The 18,582-nt window shown below is 37.3% G+C and overlaps 1 protein-coding gene and 1 non-coding gene across 3 annotated transcripts in view; both read right to left on the reverse strand.

The window, feature by feature from the left end:
• Positions 1-8,172: 8,172 nt before the first annotated feature.
• Positions 8,173-18,582, reverse strand: part of IQUB (IQ motif and ubiquitin domain containing) — a 104,794-nt gene continuing 94,384 nt past the window's right edge. For both annotated transcript variants that reach the window (XM_026454369.1, XM_026454370.1), the window contains 3 exons: positions 17,190-17,438; positions 13,224-13,409; positions 8,173-8,778 (listed from right to left, as the gene is read on the reverse strand). In XM_026454369.1, the coding sequence (XP_026310154.1) occupies positions 8,596-8,778; positions 13,224-13,409; positions 17,190-17,438 (618 nt within the window). In that variant the 3' untranslated portion in view covers positions 8,173-8,595. The remainder of the gene's footprint in view (positions 8,779-13,223; positions 13,410-17,189; positions 17,439-18,582) is intronic.
• LOC111550248 lies at positions 13,826-13,932 on the reverse strand. Its single transcript, XR_002733970.2, has one exon. It is a non-coding gene; the product is annotated as a U6 spliceosomal RNA (small nuclear RNA).

Raw genomic sequence — 18,582 nt, forward strand, 5'->3', positions numbered from 1 at the left:
AACTGCTGTTTTAAGGTTTATTCAATAAATAGTTTAAAGTCCCATATCCAAATGTGGCTTATGTTGCCCCCAGAATTTAAGAAGCCTACTAAGTATTATGCCTCTTTTTAACAGTGGGTAATACAAAGTACAGCAAATGTTTTCTTACTTTAGAGAGGAAATCTTAACATTCTCTCCTGTATTTGTCAAGGTCTAGTCAGGAGATTAAAAGCAACACTGTAATTTGAACTGGGAAATTTTAATATAAAGAATTATTGACTAGTAACAAGTGATCAACTACTACTGAGAGACCTCTTAAGAATACAGAACAGCAGATGCAGGGATCTGTCCACCTTTAAGGTAGAGGCAGATCACCTAAAGAAGAAACAAGTTTGCAAGCACGCCCTACCCAAAGCTGAGAATCAGACCTTGATGGAGAAGGTGTAGATGTGGCAGAGAAGTGTGTTGTAATGCCACAAGCCACAGTTGACAAGCAGGAAACTGCTCATCAGATTGCTGGCAAGATTCACTGGGGAACTAATCACTGGGGTGTTGACAAAACTCACGGGAGAGTGAACACCACCACTGGGTATTTCAGCCACATGCAGAAGTGCTGGCACAATTCACTGGAGGGTGGGTGCCACTGGGTGTTCTGCCCACTGCTTCCCACCACATGGAATAAGGATTTAAAAAAGCACATGGGAACCAAGAAAATAAGCCCCTCACTAAATTATCCTTACATTTCCCTCCAGTAGCAATACTTAACAAGGTCCAACTGGCAAAGGAGAAACATTTACAGGATTCAGCTTCAGTATCGCAAGCAGGGCAAAGAAGTACATCACTGGAGCTGACAGGCAATACAAATAAGAATTGGCACAGCTAACTCTAGCTTCTTGGCTCCTATATACAACCTTCTACCCCCATTTGAACTTCCTATGCCTCCACCTATCAAGATAAGCTATCCTTCAAAGAAAAGATGACTTTCTTACCCTTTCTTCCAAATTAGGAGACTCGGTCCCAACAGTTATTCTATCACTAGTTTTATGATTTCTTTCTAAAATTCAGTTACAATCTGACTGAATTCTGTCATCTAAAGGATAAATTTTAAATGTAACCTGAAATAACTTATATATAAAATTGTAATGGGAAAAAGGAAACTGATTGGCATATGCAGATAGAAACCTACATATAATAAATAAAGAGACAACACACAAAGCTATTACAGCCCTCATTTCTATAACTGGTCACAAGGCCTTAGTTGCTATCTATGATTTCCTTTTTCCACTGCCTATTCTATATGTGCCCTCAGACAACACCAGCTGATCAGGATTCTTTATGGGGATGAAACCAAAATCTTTATCACTGAAGTGTCTGAGTTCACAGTCATGTATTATTTGGTTGCTGTAGTTCTCCATTGACCTTTTCTATTAAGAAAACAAGTATTAAAAGACCCCCAGAGAATCCTTTGGATTCCAAACATAGTTCTCCTTGGCCCCCATTGTATAGCATCACCATGATTTCTCCTTAGTAATTGGGATTAATCACACCAGCTAGTAGTGGCAGATTCCTAAACTTTCACAGGATTCGTCTCCCACCCTCTGGCATGCAGAGGTGTTACTAAGGCACAAAGGATGCTTGCTACTTCAGGCTTGCCAGGTCCAATTTGGAAATATCAACCATGTAATGGAGAAGCATGATATTCTTTGGACTATCAAGATAGTTAAGACCCTGCTGCATTATGAGGAAGACCAGAAATGTTGACAGAGACTTGAGGTAAGATAGTGAAGACTTACTGCTGTCCCTGACTCATTAAGATTAAATACATATTATCTATTTTCCTAGTGGGAGTTGAAAACATTGAATAGGTCAATAGGTATATGCAAAGAGGTGGAGATACACAGACTTTCTCCAATAAAGACAAGACATCTGTAACCACAGCTACAATTGCTATCATCCTCTGATTAACTTTATGATAATCCACAGCAGCTTTACAACTTGATAAAATTTGCACCAGCCTAAAGGGTAATTAAATGGAAACATGGTAAGAATCATTATCTTTCCAGTATTTGATGGCATCAGTTCTCTTATGGATACAGTATTGTTGTTATTCTTTCTGGGGAAGGGAAGGATTGGAGTACAGTTTCAGGGGCTTTCATTTGACCTTTCCTACTATAATAATCCTCACTGCATAGATCAGAAAACCTATGTAGGAATACTGCCAGTTACTAAGTATATAGATATCCCTCTTTATGTACTGGGATTGGACAAATGAACATAATGAGTCTATGGTTTGCAATGCACTCATTACTGGATAAATTTGGGTCAGGAAGCAAATACCTAGTCATCAAGGACTCCCACTTTGATCAGTGGGCTCCAGTGGTGCTTTGAATCTCTGGACCAGAGTCATTAGAGAGCCAGTATCTAAGAACCTTTGGAAGGTCTGGGTGTTTGCTTCTCCCCAGGCTACTGTCCCCTGATAAATGGCCCAGGTCCCACTATAGATGGCTTAGAGAAATATTCATGGTAGCCATTTGTAAGCATGCAGAGGGGGGTCATTCCTTAAAGGCAGCCGGCCACTTCTTCCATCAAGAGGCTCTAGGTCTGTGAAATGGCTCAAGTCTGAGAACTCTATGAAACACACACACACACACACACACACTCTCTCTCTCTCTCTCTCTCTCTCTAAAATATTCCCCATTACAGCACCTTGAGTAAAATTTTTTCTGTCCTCCAGAGTTGAAATTTCTCTGCTCATATACATCGTACAGAACCATAGTAGGCTGCCGTAGTAGGTTGAATGGTGGCCTCATTTTAGATATGTCCATGTCCCAATACCTGGCACCTGTGAACGTAACCTTACATTGGACAAAGGGTATTTGCAGTTATAAAGAAATTGAGGGTCTTAAGTCATGCTGTATTATTAGCCAGTGGCCCTAAGTCCAATGCCAAGTGTTCTTATGAGAGACAGAAGACACAGACACGTGACAAGAAGGCGGCAATGTGACCACAGAAGCAGATATTAGAGTGATATGGTCAAGGAAGCCAATAAATGCTAGAAGCCACCAGAAGCTGAAAGAGACAAAGAAGGATTTTCCCATAAAGATTGCAGACAAAGTGCAGCTCTGCTGACACCTTGATTTCAGACTTCTTGCCTCCAATACTGTAAGACAATACATTTCTGGGATTTTTTTTTTTTTTTTTTTTTGAGACAGTCTTGCTCTTTCACTCAGGCTAGAGTGCAGTGGTGCCATCTCAGCTCACTGCAACCTCTGCCTCCCGAGTTCAAGCAATTCTCATGCCTCAGTCTCCCAAGTAGCTGGGGTGACAGGCACCTGCCACCACACCCGGCCAATTTTTGTATTTTTAGTAGAGATGGGTTTTCACCCTGTTGGCCAGGCTGGTCTTGAACTCCTGACCTCAGGTGGCACACCTGCCTCGGGCTCCCAGAGTATTGGGATTACAGGCATAAGCCACTGTGCCCGGCCACATTTCTGTTGTTTTAAGACACCCAGTTCGTGGCAATTTTATGACAGTCCTACTAAGCTACTACAACTGCCCATTTCATTCCTGTGGATATGATGATCAATTAATAGCTGCTATAAATCCCTGCAGGGTCAAACCACTCTATCCATAGTGACTTGTTTCTTTTAAAATGTTATTGTGGTAAGAGCATTTAGATTGAGATCTACCCTTTTAACATATTTTTAAGTGTAAAATACAACATTGTTATCCATAGGCACAAGATTGCACAGTAGAGCTCTAGAATGTATTCATCATGCATAACTGAAATATTACATCCATTGATAATAGCAACTCCTATTTCGCCCTACCCTGCTCCCAGCCCTGGACAATCACAATTTCATTCTTTGCTCCCATTAGTTTAACTATTTTAGATACTTTATATGAACGGAATCACACAGTATTTGTTCTTTCTGACAGGCTGATATCACTTCGTATAACATCTTTCAGGTTCATGTATATTGTCAAATATTACAGGATTTCCTTTTTGCTTAAGGCTGAATAATATTCCACTGCAAGTACTCCATTGCATGTATATTGCATATATCATTTGTTTTATCCATCCACTGGTGAACATTCAGGTTTTTTTTCCCACATTTTGGCAATTGTGAATAGTGCTGCAATAAGCATGGCAGTGCTGGTACCTCTTTGTGATCTTTATTTCAATTCTTTTGGATAAATACGCAGAAATAGAATTGCTGGATCATATGGTAATTCTACTTGTAATTTTTGAGGAACCTCCATACAATTTTTTTTTTCCTTTTTTTGAGATGGAGTCTCTTTCTGTCACCAGGCTGGAGTGCAGCAGTGTGATCTCAGCTCACTGCAACCTCCACCTCCCCGAGTCAAGCAATCCTCCTGCCTCAGCCTCCTGAGTTGCTGGGACTACAGATGTGTGCCAGCACACCCAGGATTTTTTTTTTTTTTTTTTTTTTTTTTAGTAGAGATGGGGTTTTATCATGTTGGCCAGGATGGTCTCGATCTCTTGACCTGGTGATCCGCCTGCCTTGGCCTCCCAAAGTGCTGGGATCACAGGCATGAGCCACCACACCTGGCCATACAACTGTTTTCTACAGTAGCTGCACCATTTTGCATTTTCACCAACAGTGTTCAAGTGTTCCAATTTCTCCACAATCCCACCATCATTTGTTGTGATTTGTTATTTTGTCCCTAGGGCTTCTAGGGATTTTTCCCTCCTATGGGGTGTAGGTATTTATAGCAGGTGTCTGAGAAGGTGGCATATAATAAGTAGATCTATTCCAACAACCCATCGTCCTGAGTAATGTTTTCCAGGGAAGTGCTGGCATTTCAAACTGATTGGTATAGGCCACTTTTGAGTCCAGGCATCAGTTAACACATCTAGCAATTCTCAACACTTTAAAGCAACACATTAAATCCTGAATTCTAGGCAGAAACACAAATTTGGGTTGATATAATCTTTATCCTTTTAGATCACCTAATACCCTTACACTATGCTCTTACGCATGCTCCCCTGGCTCTTTATAAAATAATGCGAGATCCTGCAGGTCTTCCAGTGTTCAAGCTAACTCATACCAGAACACACTTTTTTCTTCCTCACTAGTATCCTTACCTTAGCAAAAGATCTAATAAGAGTTGACATTTAATTGACAGTACAGCTCTGCAAAGTTTAATTAGGTTCCAGACTTAATCCTCACTCACATGTGCCCTTTAAACATATTTTTAAGTGTAAAATACAGCATTGTTAACTATAGGCACAATATTGTACAGCATATACAGGAGATAAGTAATTTTGTCATAAAGACTTTCTGAATATCTATCTGGGCCTTGAGTTGGACATTCGAGACTTTCAATTTATCCCTTTCTCTATGGACCCTCTCTAGTGTAAAATACAACCATCCTATCCCACAGTTTTTGTCATCAAAGGGATAAATTGCCTCAGCCACTGGATCTCCATATGCTTTACCCCCCATCTGCACCCCATTCTATTCTATGCCACCATTGGTGATAATGTGAGTAATCATGATGCTACCACTTGCTGCAGATTGACATTATTCCATTCACCTGCCAAGGTTATCCATATGCTGTTCAAATGTGGGAGTAACCCAACCCTAGGATTCCTTTTTTTTTTCTTTTTTTCTTTAGACGGAGTCTCGCTCTGTTGCCCAGGCTGGCGAGCAGTGGCGTGATCTCGGCTCACTGCAAGCTCAGCCTCACGGTTCACGCCATTCTCCTGCCTCAGCCTCCCGAGCAGCTGGGACTACAGGCGCCCGCCACCAAGCCCGGCTAATTTTTTGTATTTTTAGTAGAGACGGGGTTTCACCATGTTAGCCAGGATGGTCTGGATCTCCTGACCTCGTGATCCGCTCGTCTCGGCCTCCCAAAGTGCTGGGATTACAGGCGTGAGCCACCGCACCCAGCTAGGATTCCATTTTAAGCTCAGTTTCCTGAGATCATTTCTGGTACCAATTACTGCTTGGGTCAAGGTCCAGCAGAAATCTGTTGGCTCACTCGAACAGTTTAATTTAAGAAGTATTTAATTAAATAATTTTTTACAATGGAGAGGACCCTAACAAAATCAATCGAAAAATAAAGCATCTTAACCTAGCTACACAAAAGGAAGACATTTTCATGCTTAAGCTAAAAGAGGAAAAGGAAAGATGACTTTCAAAATTCAGAAAGAGTCATAGTGCAAGAGGGATTACCACCCAATCAGAGCTGTGATTTGATGTAGAGAATTGCAGCCACTGACAACAGACCAAAAAAGCACATAGGAGAAACCAAGGGAATACATTCCCTCACCTCTTTCTTTCAGACTTCAAATTTCCTGTCCTCCTCTCCATTTTTCTCCATAAGTCTTCCATTCCAGTTGTTTCACCCCTGGGTCAACAGGGGAATTCTAAAGTCCTTTATTTCCTCCTCTCTGGCTATTTTCTTCTCACTGCCTGCCTCCCCAACCCTCCCTGCTACCTCCCCAACCCTTTCTTCTCTGGGCTATGGGATTCTCCTAAAGTGTCTTACAAAACATCTAACCATTTACATTCCAGTGTAAACCTGCATTTGTCTGTATTAAATTGCTGCCAGTTTATCAGTAATCAGAATGGTCCCCAATCTAGTCCCATCTGTAATTTATTGTTTAGAGAGTTCCCTGAATTGTCTATGAGACCTTGAAAATGACTACATTATGGCAATTTCCTCCTTGATATACTTTCTTAACAACTGCCATGTGCTGTGAAAAATTTTAGATATCCTACAAAATGTGTGGCTGAAGTGTTGTCAAATATTTACATAGAACAAATATTTAACTTCTTGATCATTAAACTTGAGAGAAAAGTCTCATTAATTGCTGACTGGAATTAGAAAAATCATATGTCTTATGTTTATATAACTATGTTGTGTGTGATAGTGAGTAAAATATTGCTATTTGATTATAGATTTTCACTTTTAATTCTTTCTCCATTTGGATACTTTCTATGTAGCCCTTCAGATCTACTCTTCCCCTTACATACTCTGCTCTTTGCCTTGAAGCCCTAAAAATTATAAACTGACTCCTACCCCTTCTGCTTTCCTTTTGGGTTTGGCCAGTGGGAAACCCAAGCAGGAGACTGGAGGAAGGAAGAAGTATGAAATTGTATATTTCTCTAGTTCATGAGATTCCCTTATGCCTGGCTGTTCCCTTCACAGCTGGTCATGTTATCATGATCAAGATAACTTGATCCTCTCAGTTATCTTCTTCTTCTTTTTTTTTTTTTTATTATACTTTAAGTTCTAGGGTACATGTGCATAACGTGCAGGTTTGTTACATATGTATACTTGTGCCATGTTGGTGTGCTGCACCCATCAACTCATCACCACCTATCAACTCGTCATTTACATCAGGTATAACTCCCAATGCAATCCCTCCCCCCTCCCCCCTCCCCATGATAGGCCCCGGTGTGTGATGTTCCCCTTCCCGAGTCCAAGTGATCTCATTGTTCAGTTCCCACCTATGAGTGAGAACATGCGATGTTTGGTTTTCTGTTCTTGTGATAGTTTGCTGGGAATGCTGGTTTCCAGCTGCATCCATGTCCCTACAAAGGATGCAAACTCATCCTTTTTTATGGCTGCATAGTATTCCATGGTGTATATGTGCCACATTTTCTTAATCCAGTCTGTCACAGATGGACAGTTATCTTCTTTACACTCTTCCTGGGTTCTCAGACTTTCTCCCCAAGTTCATTTGAGACTAGAGGGAGAGATTGTCTGATACTGGCTCTGTGTTCTTTTACTATTCTTTTAGTTTCCCTATCCACTACCCACACCTTACAATAAGGCCCTTTGTAAATAAACTCTCCTTGGCTTAAGCTATTTCGAGTGTGCCATCCAGTTCCTGTTAAGACTGACTGGCAAACCATTGCTCATCACCGCAGGTCCCTAATGTATATGTGGTCAAGGTCACTTCTTTGGTTTATTGGAGAAGGAGGTTGTTATGGTTTATTTAACCAAGTTTATTCTTCTTACAGTTTCACCATGGTCCACAGGGAGTTTTTCTTGCATATGCTAATAGCTCCATTGTTTACCCAGAATTAAGGCTTTTTATTTATTTATAGTTTCAATTGTTTTATTGGGATTATGAGAAGGATGGAAGGTGAAAGCAGACAATAAACTGCAAAGATTCAAATGACTATACTAAAATATAATTTTTTTTATCCTACTTATAGAAATTTTCAAGAAACAGCATTTTATAATGTTTCCTCCCCTCCACATACTGATTAGCTTCCTACAACTACATTTTAATAAATAACTTGAAAGTTGTCTAGTTTGTATTTGGTTGTTAGGTTTTAACTCTAATATACTTGAAATTTTTTAAAAAATTTAATGTGAAAACACATTTTAAAATGTTTTCTTTACTCCAAAATATTAATTTCAGTAACAAAATTGCATTTCAATTTAGCACTAACTTCCTAACAATATACTTATATAGAAATGTTTTCTCTTTATATAACTCAAAATACTTATGAAAAACACAAAACAAAATCAATAAACAGATTAAATTCCATTTCCATACTCTGTGACCTCTGTATTACCCGATAAGCAGTGAACAAAATGCCGATCATCAAACAAATACTCCTGGATCACCTAAGAAAGAGGTCTCTGGGATTCTATAATCTTAGGTGTTGTGTCTGAGTGATGTTTCCATCTGATCTCATCAATTTCACCATCATCAAGTATAAATGAAGCCAGCACTGGAATCTGAGAAAAATAGTTCTTAGCCAGGATATGTTTGTGTTTGATCTTGTGAATAAATGAGCGTTCATATCCCTGCAAAGAAAAAAATCAAATCCTAGTAAATATCACAGATATATTTTGCCAGATAAAAATACTGTCATGCCTCGGTGCCTTTGCTTGTCAATTCTTTCATCCCAGATTACATTTATTTTTCTCACATTGTCTATCATCATTCACGACTCAGTTCCTATGATACTTTAACCTGGAAGTTTTCCCCAACTCTCCCTCTGACTTCTCTAAGTTTAAACCGCTGCTAGTTACCAACTCAGTATTCATTCTCCCTTCCATTTGAGCTGGAGGCCTGATTTTGTACAGGGTGTGATATGTCTAGCTTTCTTACTCTTTATTCTAACTGGGGGTGTCTAGTTAAAATATATATATAATTATATTATTAATGTGATAGATATTGAGGTCAGAAAAAACAAAAATAAAAAAAAAAACAAAACAAGGAAAGTCTGAGAAACTGTCACCACCAAGAAGCATCTAAGGAGACATGACGACTAAATGTCTCCTTAGATGCTAGGAGGCACAAGATTATTTAATTATACATAATATATATAATCTTATATAATTATTTATATATATAATTGAATAAAGACTTTTAACGGGACTTTTAAGAGTGGGAAGACTCGCCTATTAAGCACATCTAGCCTTTTGCCATTACTGAGAGGTACATGTAATGAAGTAGATGAACTAGCTCTCCTATCACTAAGAGTCCATCAAGCATGAGAGAGAAAGCTGAAGATTAAATATGGCTGAGGAAAAAGTGAGATGGCCTGAATTTCTGAGAACAAGGTGATCCACCATAATAGCCCCAAACTGCCAACATTTGAACTTTCTTGTTACATAAGAAAAGTGACCTAACATTTGATTAAATCATTATAAATTGATTTTTCTGTTCTTGTAGCTGAACCCAAATGCAGCTGAGACAACAAAAAGTTACATTCATTAAATTTTCTTGTTTCTCTGTAATTACTTAGTACAGTATTTAGCACATTCAAAAGTAAATTCTGGTTAAATTAATAAATATAATCTATTACCTATTAATCTTAATTGGCCCTCTTTTCAGTCAAATCACAAATACTACCTACACTTCTTCCTAAAATTTATTTTCTGAGAATAAGACATTCCCTTCATAAAAAAGGTCAAATCAAAGATAAAAGAAAGTCCTGGTGAAAGGACCAAAGGAGAAGAAAGCATTATATAAGGGTATCCTGGGCTTATTAAAATTTCTTCTTAAGAGAAAAATTTACTAGGTCAAAATATTCATCTTTTGAGCTAATCTAACTCTGTTTCCACCACTTCATAGCCCATATTTCATTCAAGAAAAACACACTTTTTTATGCTATATTAACTTACACATGTACAGAACTTTATAGGTTTTCAAAGTGCCTTTACAGAACTATAAATTAGTAAAGATGAGATAAATTATGATATATGTGTTCAAGGCACTAATAAGTAACTCTTAAATAATTGAATATATTTCCATATTATATTATTTATATTGTTAAGTAAAGCAAAGAAACTAAGTCTCAGAGTCATTTAATATGAAATTCATGCTACAGTAAAGTGTATATACTTACATACACATAGAAAACTTCCAGAAGGATTTCAATAGATTATTATATACATAAGAAATAGTAGTTATCATTGCAACATGGAGATAGGGATGGGTGGACATCAAGAGACCTTTTTTCCCATTGAAATAAGGTCCATTCTCTTGAAATAGCCATGTGATGGTTTTAAACTATGTCCACAAATTCTTTGGGTGCACAAATAGTTCTAAGAATATTACGGAAAGGTCCCATATACCCCACACCCACATTTTCCTGAATGTTTCTCAATCTGGGTTTGTCCTATGTTTTCTTCATTATTAGACTGAAGGGATGGGTTTGGGGAGGAAGACCACGGGGGTGAAGTGCCCTTCTCCTCACATCATATCAACGGTACATACCGTCAACATGACACCACTACTGCTGTTAATCTTGATTACCTGGCTGAGGTAGTGCTTGTCAGGTTTCTCTACTGTGAAGTTCCTCCCCTTCCATCCATAATATACTCTTTGGAAAGGAGTTATGCACAGCCCATACTTAAAGGGTGGAGAGTTATTCTCCAACTCCTTAAGAGTGGAGAGTATATACATAAATTATTTGGAATTCTACATGGGAGATTTATTTATTTGCCTTCCTTTATTCATTCAATCATTTTTAAAATTTTTAAATTGATAATAGTTGTACATATTTATGGGGTACATCGTGACGGGATGATACATATATCATGATCAGAGTAATTAGCATATTCATCTCAAACATTTATTATTTCTTTGTGCTGGGAACTTTTGATATGCTTCTTCTAGCTATTTGGAACTATATATTGTCATTAACTATAGACAACCTGCAGTGCCACAGAACAGTACTAGGACTCACTCCTCCTATCTAGCTATAATTTGTGTTATCCTTAACAAATCTCTTCCTATTCCCTCAACCTCTGAGACTTTTACTTTCTACATTACATTTTTTACTATGTTCAGATTCTAAGCCAATAATATATTGCTTTTATGAAAATTAAAAATACATCAAAAAATTTTAAAGTGCTTTCATAGTTACTATGTAAGTTTATTCACGCCAAAAAAAAACTATGTGGAAAGCTTTAAATAATGGTCTACTCAAAGCTTCCCTATGATGAGATACCATTATCTCTTTTTTATAGACAAGAAACTGGGTCATTGAGACATTCACAAATTTGTCCAATTTCTCCCAACTCATGAATGGTAAAGCTAGAATTCAGAGCCAGGGCTGCTTTTATCCTCTTTACTGATTCCACTTATTTAGCTAATCTTTCTAAAAATTTATGAAGCAAAGAGGGCAGGTTTTAATGTAAAGTTGTCAGTGACAGAGATTTGAGTAACTGGGTCAGGATTACTGATTTTAAGTCCATGATTGTTCCTACTTTGGCCAATGTGCACACAAGGAGAGATCAACCTGCTCCACTTAAAGTTCACATTAACGAAAAGTGTTTTTCCACGTTTCCTATACCTGTTTCATATTAACTTTAAAGCATTTTTTTAACTTCTTAAGAAAGCAAATATCTCTGAACATTAAGAAAATTCTGAAAATGTTCCATCTTTCTGCAAGACACAAACTACTGTTTAACTGGGCTGAAAGTTAATAGTTACAAGACTGTATCAGCCCAAAACCATAAAAAAGGCGAATGTTCTTCCAGTTTGTCTGGTTGCAAATCTTGGTGCCCTTTATAGAAATTTGATAAGACTGGCATTCTGAAATTAGAAATGCATGTGAATAGAACATTTAATTTGATACTGCAGTAATTTGATTAAATGCACAAAGGGAGTTGTGTGGATTAATTGAAGAAGCACTGGAATATCAGCTTTGGGAATGAACCTCAATCTCATCATGGGTCCTAGATGAAATGATATTGCTAGTATTTACTATGCTTCCTGTGGTTAAATATTTATGAGGCAGCTTAGTTTACTAAATATAACATTTAACACAGCTTCAACTTATTGCTACCTTTTCTTTCAATCCCTAGAGTGAAATTTTCCTTAGCCTTGCTTCCTAAAACTAAAAAATTATTTAAAAACTAAAACCTTACCTAGTTTCTTATCTTTATATTCATCACCCCTTGTTCCATGAAAAAACCAAACAGGGAATCACACTATTTTAAATGACTATTGTATTTTGTAATTTCTTTACTTTACTTAGCTGATATTTTGCATAGAATTAAAGAATGCAGAGAATCAGTATTAATTATTGGGATCCTGAACTTAGCGTAACTGGAACTCTCTAGGAACTCTTCAGGAGCCCCTCAATTTACCCATCAAAATGTTTTACAGATTGCATCATGTAAGTTACTAAAATTACAGTAAATGGCATTTAATGTTTACAGTGCTTGCTCCACTCCCGGCAAGTTGGAAGCAAATGAAAAATGGAGCATCAGAACTACACTCCATCAGTATGATTGCCATTTAGAGCACAAAATTATGAAAAAAATTTGAGACTTGGGTGTTTTTAAGCAGACTCATGATAATTAATCAAAGGAGGACAGATTCTGGGTTCCATAATACCTATCTGGTGGTAATGCACATTTATTCATTCAACAAATACTTAGAAACTCCACTCTGCAACAGTCAGTATTGTAGGTATCAGAGAAATAGATGTAAATAAGCTGAACAAAATCGCTGCCTTCATGGAATTTACTGTGGAATATGCTTAAACTTGCTATTAGGAGAGACTGGTATGATGTTTAGGACTTGTAATATGTTCAAATCTCTTATATATACCTTTTATTTAATCTGTGCCATATATGCCATTCATGTATTTTTTTGCTGTTAATCCATAAGTTCTGTTTCTTAATCTGATGGCAGTATTTAAGCATGGAATATATTAGAAGGCAGTCCAGTTAGCTCTAATAATTCCAATGATTAAATCAACTTCACAAATAAAATTCACCTTTCTTACCTCTTCAATACTTGTGAGGTTGAGATGAGCAGCCGCTTCATCTTTGGTAAGAAGAATACAGTTCCAGGGGGACCACTCCAGGGATTTATTCCATCTGACCATGACCAGATCACTGAGATCATCCCAGGCACTGAGCACAGACTGGGATGCCCAGATGTTCTCTGTCAGGTACTGAATGTCTTGTAGCTGCACGTCAAAGCAAGTTTTAAAAACAATGTAGTTTAAATTCGTTTAAGATTATTATATTACTTGAGCAAATAATTAAGTTATAGAGTATTTTTAAGTGAAATATTATTCACTAGGTTTCAATGACACATAGCCCCTTATTTTTCACTAAATTTCTGTTCATTTTGCCTAAACTACATTATCAGTCTCACAGTTGCGTCCCCATCTCTAAGCCAGAGTAAGCAGTATAAATTTATTTCAGTATGCTAATTTTATCTTAATATAATCTTAATAATACTGTAATGTTACCATAATAAACATATGGTATTGAATGATTTTTAAAAATTCATTAGTAAGTACCATCTTAATTTCAGGACCATTGTCGGGACCTTTTAAAACCTTTTACTGCCATTTTACAAATGAGGAAGCTGAGTTTTTTTTATATGGAACACTTCACAAGTTTGCATGTCATCCTTGTCCAAGGGCCATGCTAATCTTCTCTGTATGGTTCCAGTTTCAATATATGGGCTGCTGAAGCGAACACAGGAAGTTGAGATTTAATAAAGAAAAGTAATTCACTTAGTATTAATTAAAAGACTTGGTTATTTCAATAAAAAAGAGGGGTAATGAAATAGTTGTTTAAAATTTTTTTAAAAATGTAAACTTTATTAGCTAAAACTCTTGGAATGACTTTTTATCATGGGGTCTGCATTATAAATTAAGAATTGCCAGAGAGGGACAAACTCAACAAAGTATAAGCATGTAAAAAGAACATTTTTTTTAAAAGCTTCTGTGAAAAAGTGTGAGAGCAAAAATATTTTCTGTAAAATGAGTAGACAAAACCTAACAATTTGCCAAAGTAAAAAACAAAAAGAACCTGTCATCATCAGCTATGACAGTATTTCATAAATTGATAATTCAATATATTAAGCTCAACTAATGCATTCTAGCTTTTACTTAATGCTAAAAAAGACAATACTCTGTACACAGCTGCTATGAAAAATAAATTTATAGACTTTTAAAATTCAATGTTTTATATATTTTACTTACATTCAAAATGCATCTTGTTTACATTTTTGTTTTTAATTTACTTGCTCAACTGTACTAATAATTTTGAAACTGTATCATACAGAATAACATGTTTATTTGCATGTAAATGTCAAATATGCACATGATAAGTGTGGTTGGCAGTCTCTAAGAGCTTTCTACCTTTCAAGTAGTCATTGTACTTGGAATTTTTGCAGTAATAGAGCAATACTATTGCCTATTACGCAGTATTTGTATGCATTACAGATAAACGAGGTGACTAGTACAACACTCAAATCTCTTGTCTAAGCAGAATGTTTACTTTTTGTATATATTAGCTTTCACTTTTTCATTTTACATGACATCATGTTCACATTTACTATATGCTAATCTTTGCTGTTGTTCACAAGATTTACTGTTTATGAGAATGTTCATTCAAATTATGCCTCAAATACTATTACTGAAATAAATATTAATCAAAATTACACCAATTACAAGGGGGGAAGTTACTGGACACTCATATTTGTCTGCTAATCCTAGACATTGGAAAAGTAATATAAGAGACCAAAATCCTACACAGATACAGTATTGAAATTAAATCACATCTAATGGAGATTATCCTTATCTGAAAGGTTACAGTGCTCCCCTAGAATTTTTTCATTCAATATGTGTAATGGTTGATTATTACATCAACGTGACGAGGCCACAGGATACCTAGATATTTGGTCATATGGTATTCTGGTGTTTATGTGAGGGTAGTTTTGGATGAGATTAACATTTAAGTCAATAAACTGAGTAAAGCAGATTGTCTTCCATAATGTGAGTGGGCTTTATCCAATCAGTTGAAGGCCTGAATAGAACAAAAAGTTGACCCTGCCCCCAAGTAAGGAAGACTGTTCTCGCCTAATGGCCATTGAATTGAGACATTGGCTCCTCCTGGTTCTATAGCAGCCTGCTGGTCGTCAGACTTGAACTGGGCCATCAGCTGTTTAGGTTTTAGATTTACCAGCCTCCATAATTATGTGAGCAAATTCCTTGTGACAAACCTCCTTATATGTATATATATAGCATATATGTATAAAATTTCCTATTGGTTCTGTTTCTCAGGAGAAATCTGACTAATACAACACGGAATATTGAGGCAGCACTTGTTGGTGACTTATATTAAAGCCCTAGTACATATAAGATTCTTACAAGGAAATAGACATCTGTCATGTCAACAATTCCTGAATAAAAGTAGCAAATAAGAATTTAAGCTGATATAAACATTAAATTTATTAATAAAATATTCATTCTATTGGACAAAATATGTAATAATTTTAATTTGTGTTTTTCAAACTGTGGGTTGCTACCTCTGGGGTGATACTAAAGTTTTCCAAATGGAAATTAGAATAAGTAGACTGAGATTGAATAGAAAACATCAGAGTGCATCTATAGGGGTAAAGATAAACATTATTTTGGAAACTCTTATTTCTGAGGCAGAATAGCATGTGTTTACATGTATGGACTCTGGGACTCAAACTGCCGAGTTTTCAATCCTGGTGCTGGTACTTAGTAACGTAAACTTGGACAAGTTTGTTAACCGCTCAGTGCTTCACTTTCCTCATCTGCAGAATAGAAATAAGGCCTATTTTGATGGGACTTTTGTGCTGATTAACTCAATAAAGTATGTGAAGCCATATAGGTACTGAGTATTGAGAATTATCATGCATGCCTATATCAGATTGTCATAAAAATACATTTTTACTGTAGATTGAGATTTAAGAGTTTGAAAGCTACTGATTTAGAAGAATTTTTTAACAAAGCACATCACATTTGGTACCTGTTTTTTAATCTCTATAAAGTTTTCTATTCATAGTAGTGCCTATTTTCCTATTTGGTATTAAACACAGTTTAGTTCATTTTAATTAATAACTTTAATTTACAGAAAATTTGCCCTTATTTGATAGTCTGTGAACACAAATATCATTAATGAGGTGAATAGTGAGCTATAACATACTTTCATTAATAAGTGGCTCATGTTGGGTAGTCATATCAACAACAAGTTAAGTCCTCTTTTCTCACTCCCTTACATAAGTCCAAACAGTGTCAGGAATTTGTTTTTATTTTGTAGAGACACAGACTATCCTCTGGCCTAAACAACCCAATAGAAGTCATGGAATAACCAAAGAGACCAAAGTAGTGGTTAAGTTAGGAATTCAGGTCAGAGTTCTTGATCTCACAGGCTCCACCCTCTCACAGAGCTAGAAGTTCTTATGAGAAGCAGATTGCTGATAGGGTCAATGATCCAATGCAATGATTCATCCAAAAGAACTCTGGCCAGAAACTTTCCAGTTGTGTGGTATTATACCAACACTTTACATAGACAAGTATCAAAGTCTTTCCCCATGTTTTTTTTTTTTTTTACTTTCTATAAGCCTTAGCTTTCACTTTTGGTGTTATTTACCATTATGGTCACATTCGGTTTACACTAATTAGTACTGTTATTCATAAACACTAGTATGTGTATATGTAACATTAGTTTCTTTAAAAGTCATTAATTCATTCAACAAATATTGAGAGCCTTAAATAAAAACTTGGTACTGTATTAGGTTATAGAGGTATAATGGTGAGCAGGAGGAATAAAAAGCATACTCCTGCCCTTACAGAGCTTACAGTCTAGTGGAATAGAGAGTCATTAAACAATCACACACAAACACACACAAACATGCATACGATTGCAAGACAGCCTCCTTAACAGGCTTAGCTATAACTGGCACCCCTTATTGACCATACCTGCATCAAGAAAGCAATTTTAGAATCATCTTCATAATCAGCTTCTGTAAAGTAGAGCTGTTGAAGTAAACATTTGTACTTCAAAAATGATTCTCGTTTTTGAGCCTCATTCTCAAGGCTAATGCAGTTACGACACCGGTATATGTGGCGTGAGGTGGATGATATAGAAAACTCTGTAGAAGGCAAATAAAGCTGGCAACTGTGGCAAAAGTAAATCTTTTTATAAAATTTCAATGGGTCTTGAGGGACCTAAATAGTAAAAAATAAATAAATAAATAAGCCAGGCCTGGCCAAATATGATCCCAACCAATAGAAGCATCAAGGGCTAACTTATCTTAGAATGAGATTAAAAAAAAACAGTTAGCTAATTTCCAAAATTATATTTTCCCTTAACTTCTTATTCTATAGAAAATCTAAATTTCAAGCAGTATTTATTCATCCTGCCAAAATACTGAAATCTGTTATTCATCAATTCTTAGACATTTGTTGTAAAATCACTTAGAAAATTAATTGACTGAATGAAAAAATAGTACGAAGAGGCTTTTTATTAAGAAAAGTTTAGATTTTTTTCAGTTCTACATCAGTTATTCCTATAGGCAATAGCTAGATTCACATATAAGTAAAAACCCGCTAAACCAATTGTTCTTCTTGTTTAATTTATCTTCAGAGGGGCGGAGCAAGATGGCCGAATAGGAACAGCTTCAGTCTCCATCTCCCAGCGCGAGCGACACAGAAGACCGGCGATTTCTGCATTTTCAACTGAGGTACTGGGGTCATCTCACTCGGGAGTGCCGGACAATCGGTGCTGGTCAGCTGCTGCAGCCCGACCAGCGAGAGCTGAAGCAGGGCGAGGCATCGCCTCACCTGGGAAGCCAAGGGGGAAGGGAGTCCCTTTTCCTAGCCAGGGGAACTGAGACACACAACACCTGGAAAATCGGGTAACTCCCACCCCAATACTGCGCTGTAACACCGGCACACTGGAGATTGTATCCCACACCTGGCCGGGAGGGTCCCACGCCCACGGAGCCTCTCTCCTTGCTAACACAGCAGTCTGCGGCAATCTAACCGCAAGGCAGCAGCGAGGCTGGGGGAGGGGCGCCCGCCATCGCTGAGGCTTAAGTAGGTAACTAAAGCCGCTGGGAAGCTGGAACTGGGTGGAGCTCACAGCAGCTCAAGGAAACCTGCCTGTCTCTGTAGACTGCGCCTCTGGGGACAGGGCTCAGCTAAAGGAGTAGAAGCCTGTGAAACGCGAACAACTCTGTCTGACAGCTTTGAAGAGAGCAGTGGATCTCCCAACACGGAGGTTGAGATCTGAGAAGGGGCAGTCTGCCTGCTCAAGTGGGTCACTGACCCCTGAGTAGCCTAACTGGGAGACATCCCCCACTAGGGGCAG

The sequence above is a fragment of the Piliocolobus tephrosceles genome, chromosome 8 (assembly GCF_002776525.5).
Source record: "Piliocolobus tephrosceles isolate RC106 chromosome 8, ASM277652v3, whole genome shotgun sequence".
NCBI classification, from domain to species: Eukaryota; Metazoa; Chordata; class Mammalia; order Primates; family Cercopithecidae; genus Piliocolobus; species Piliocolobus tephrosceles.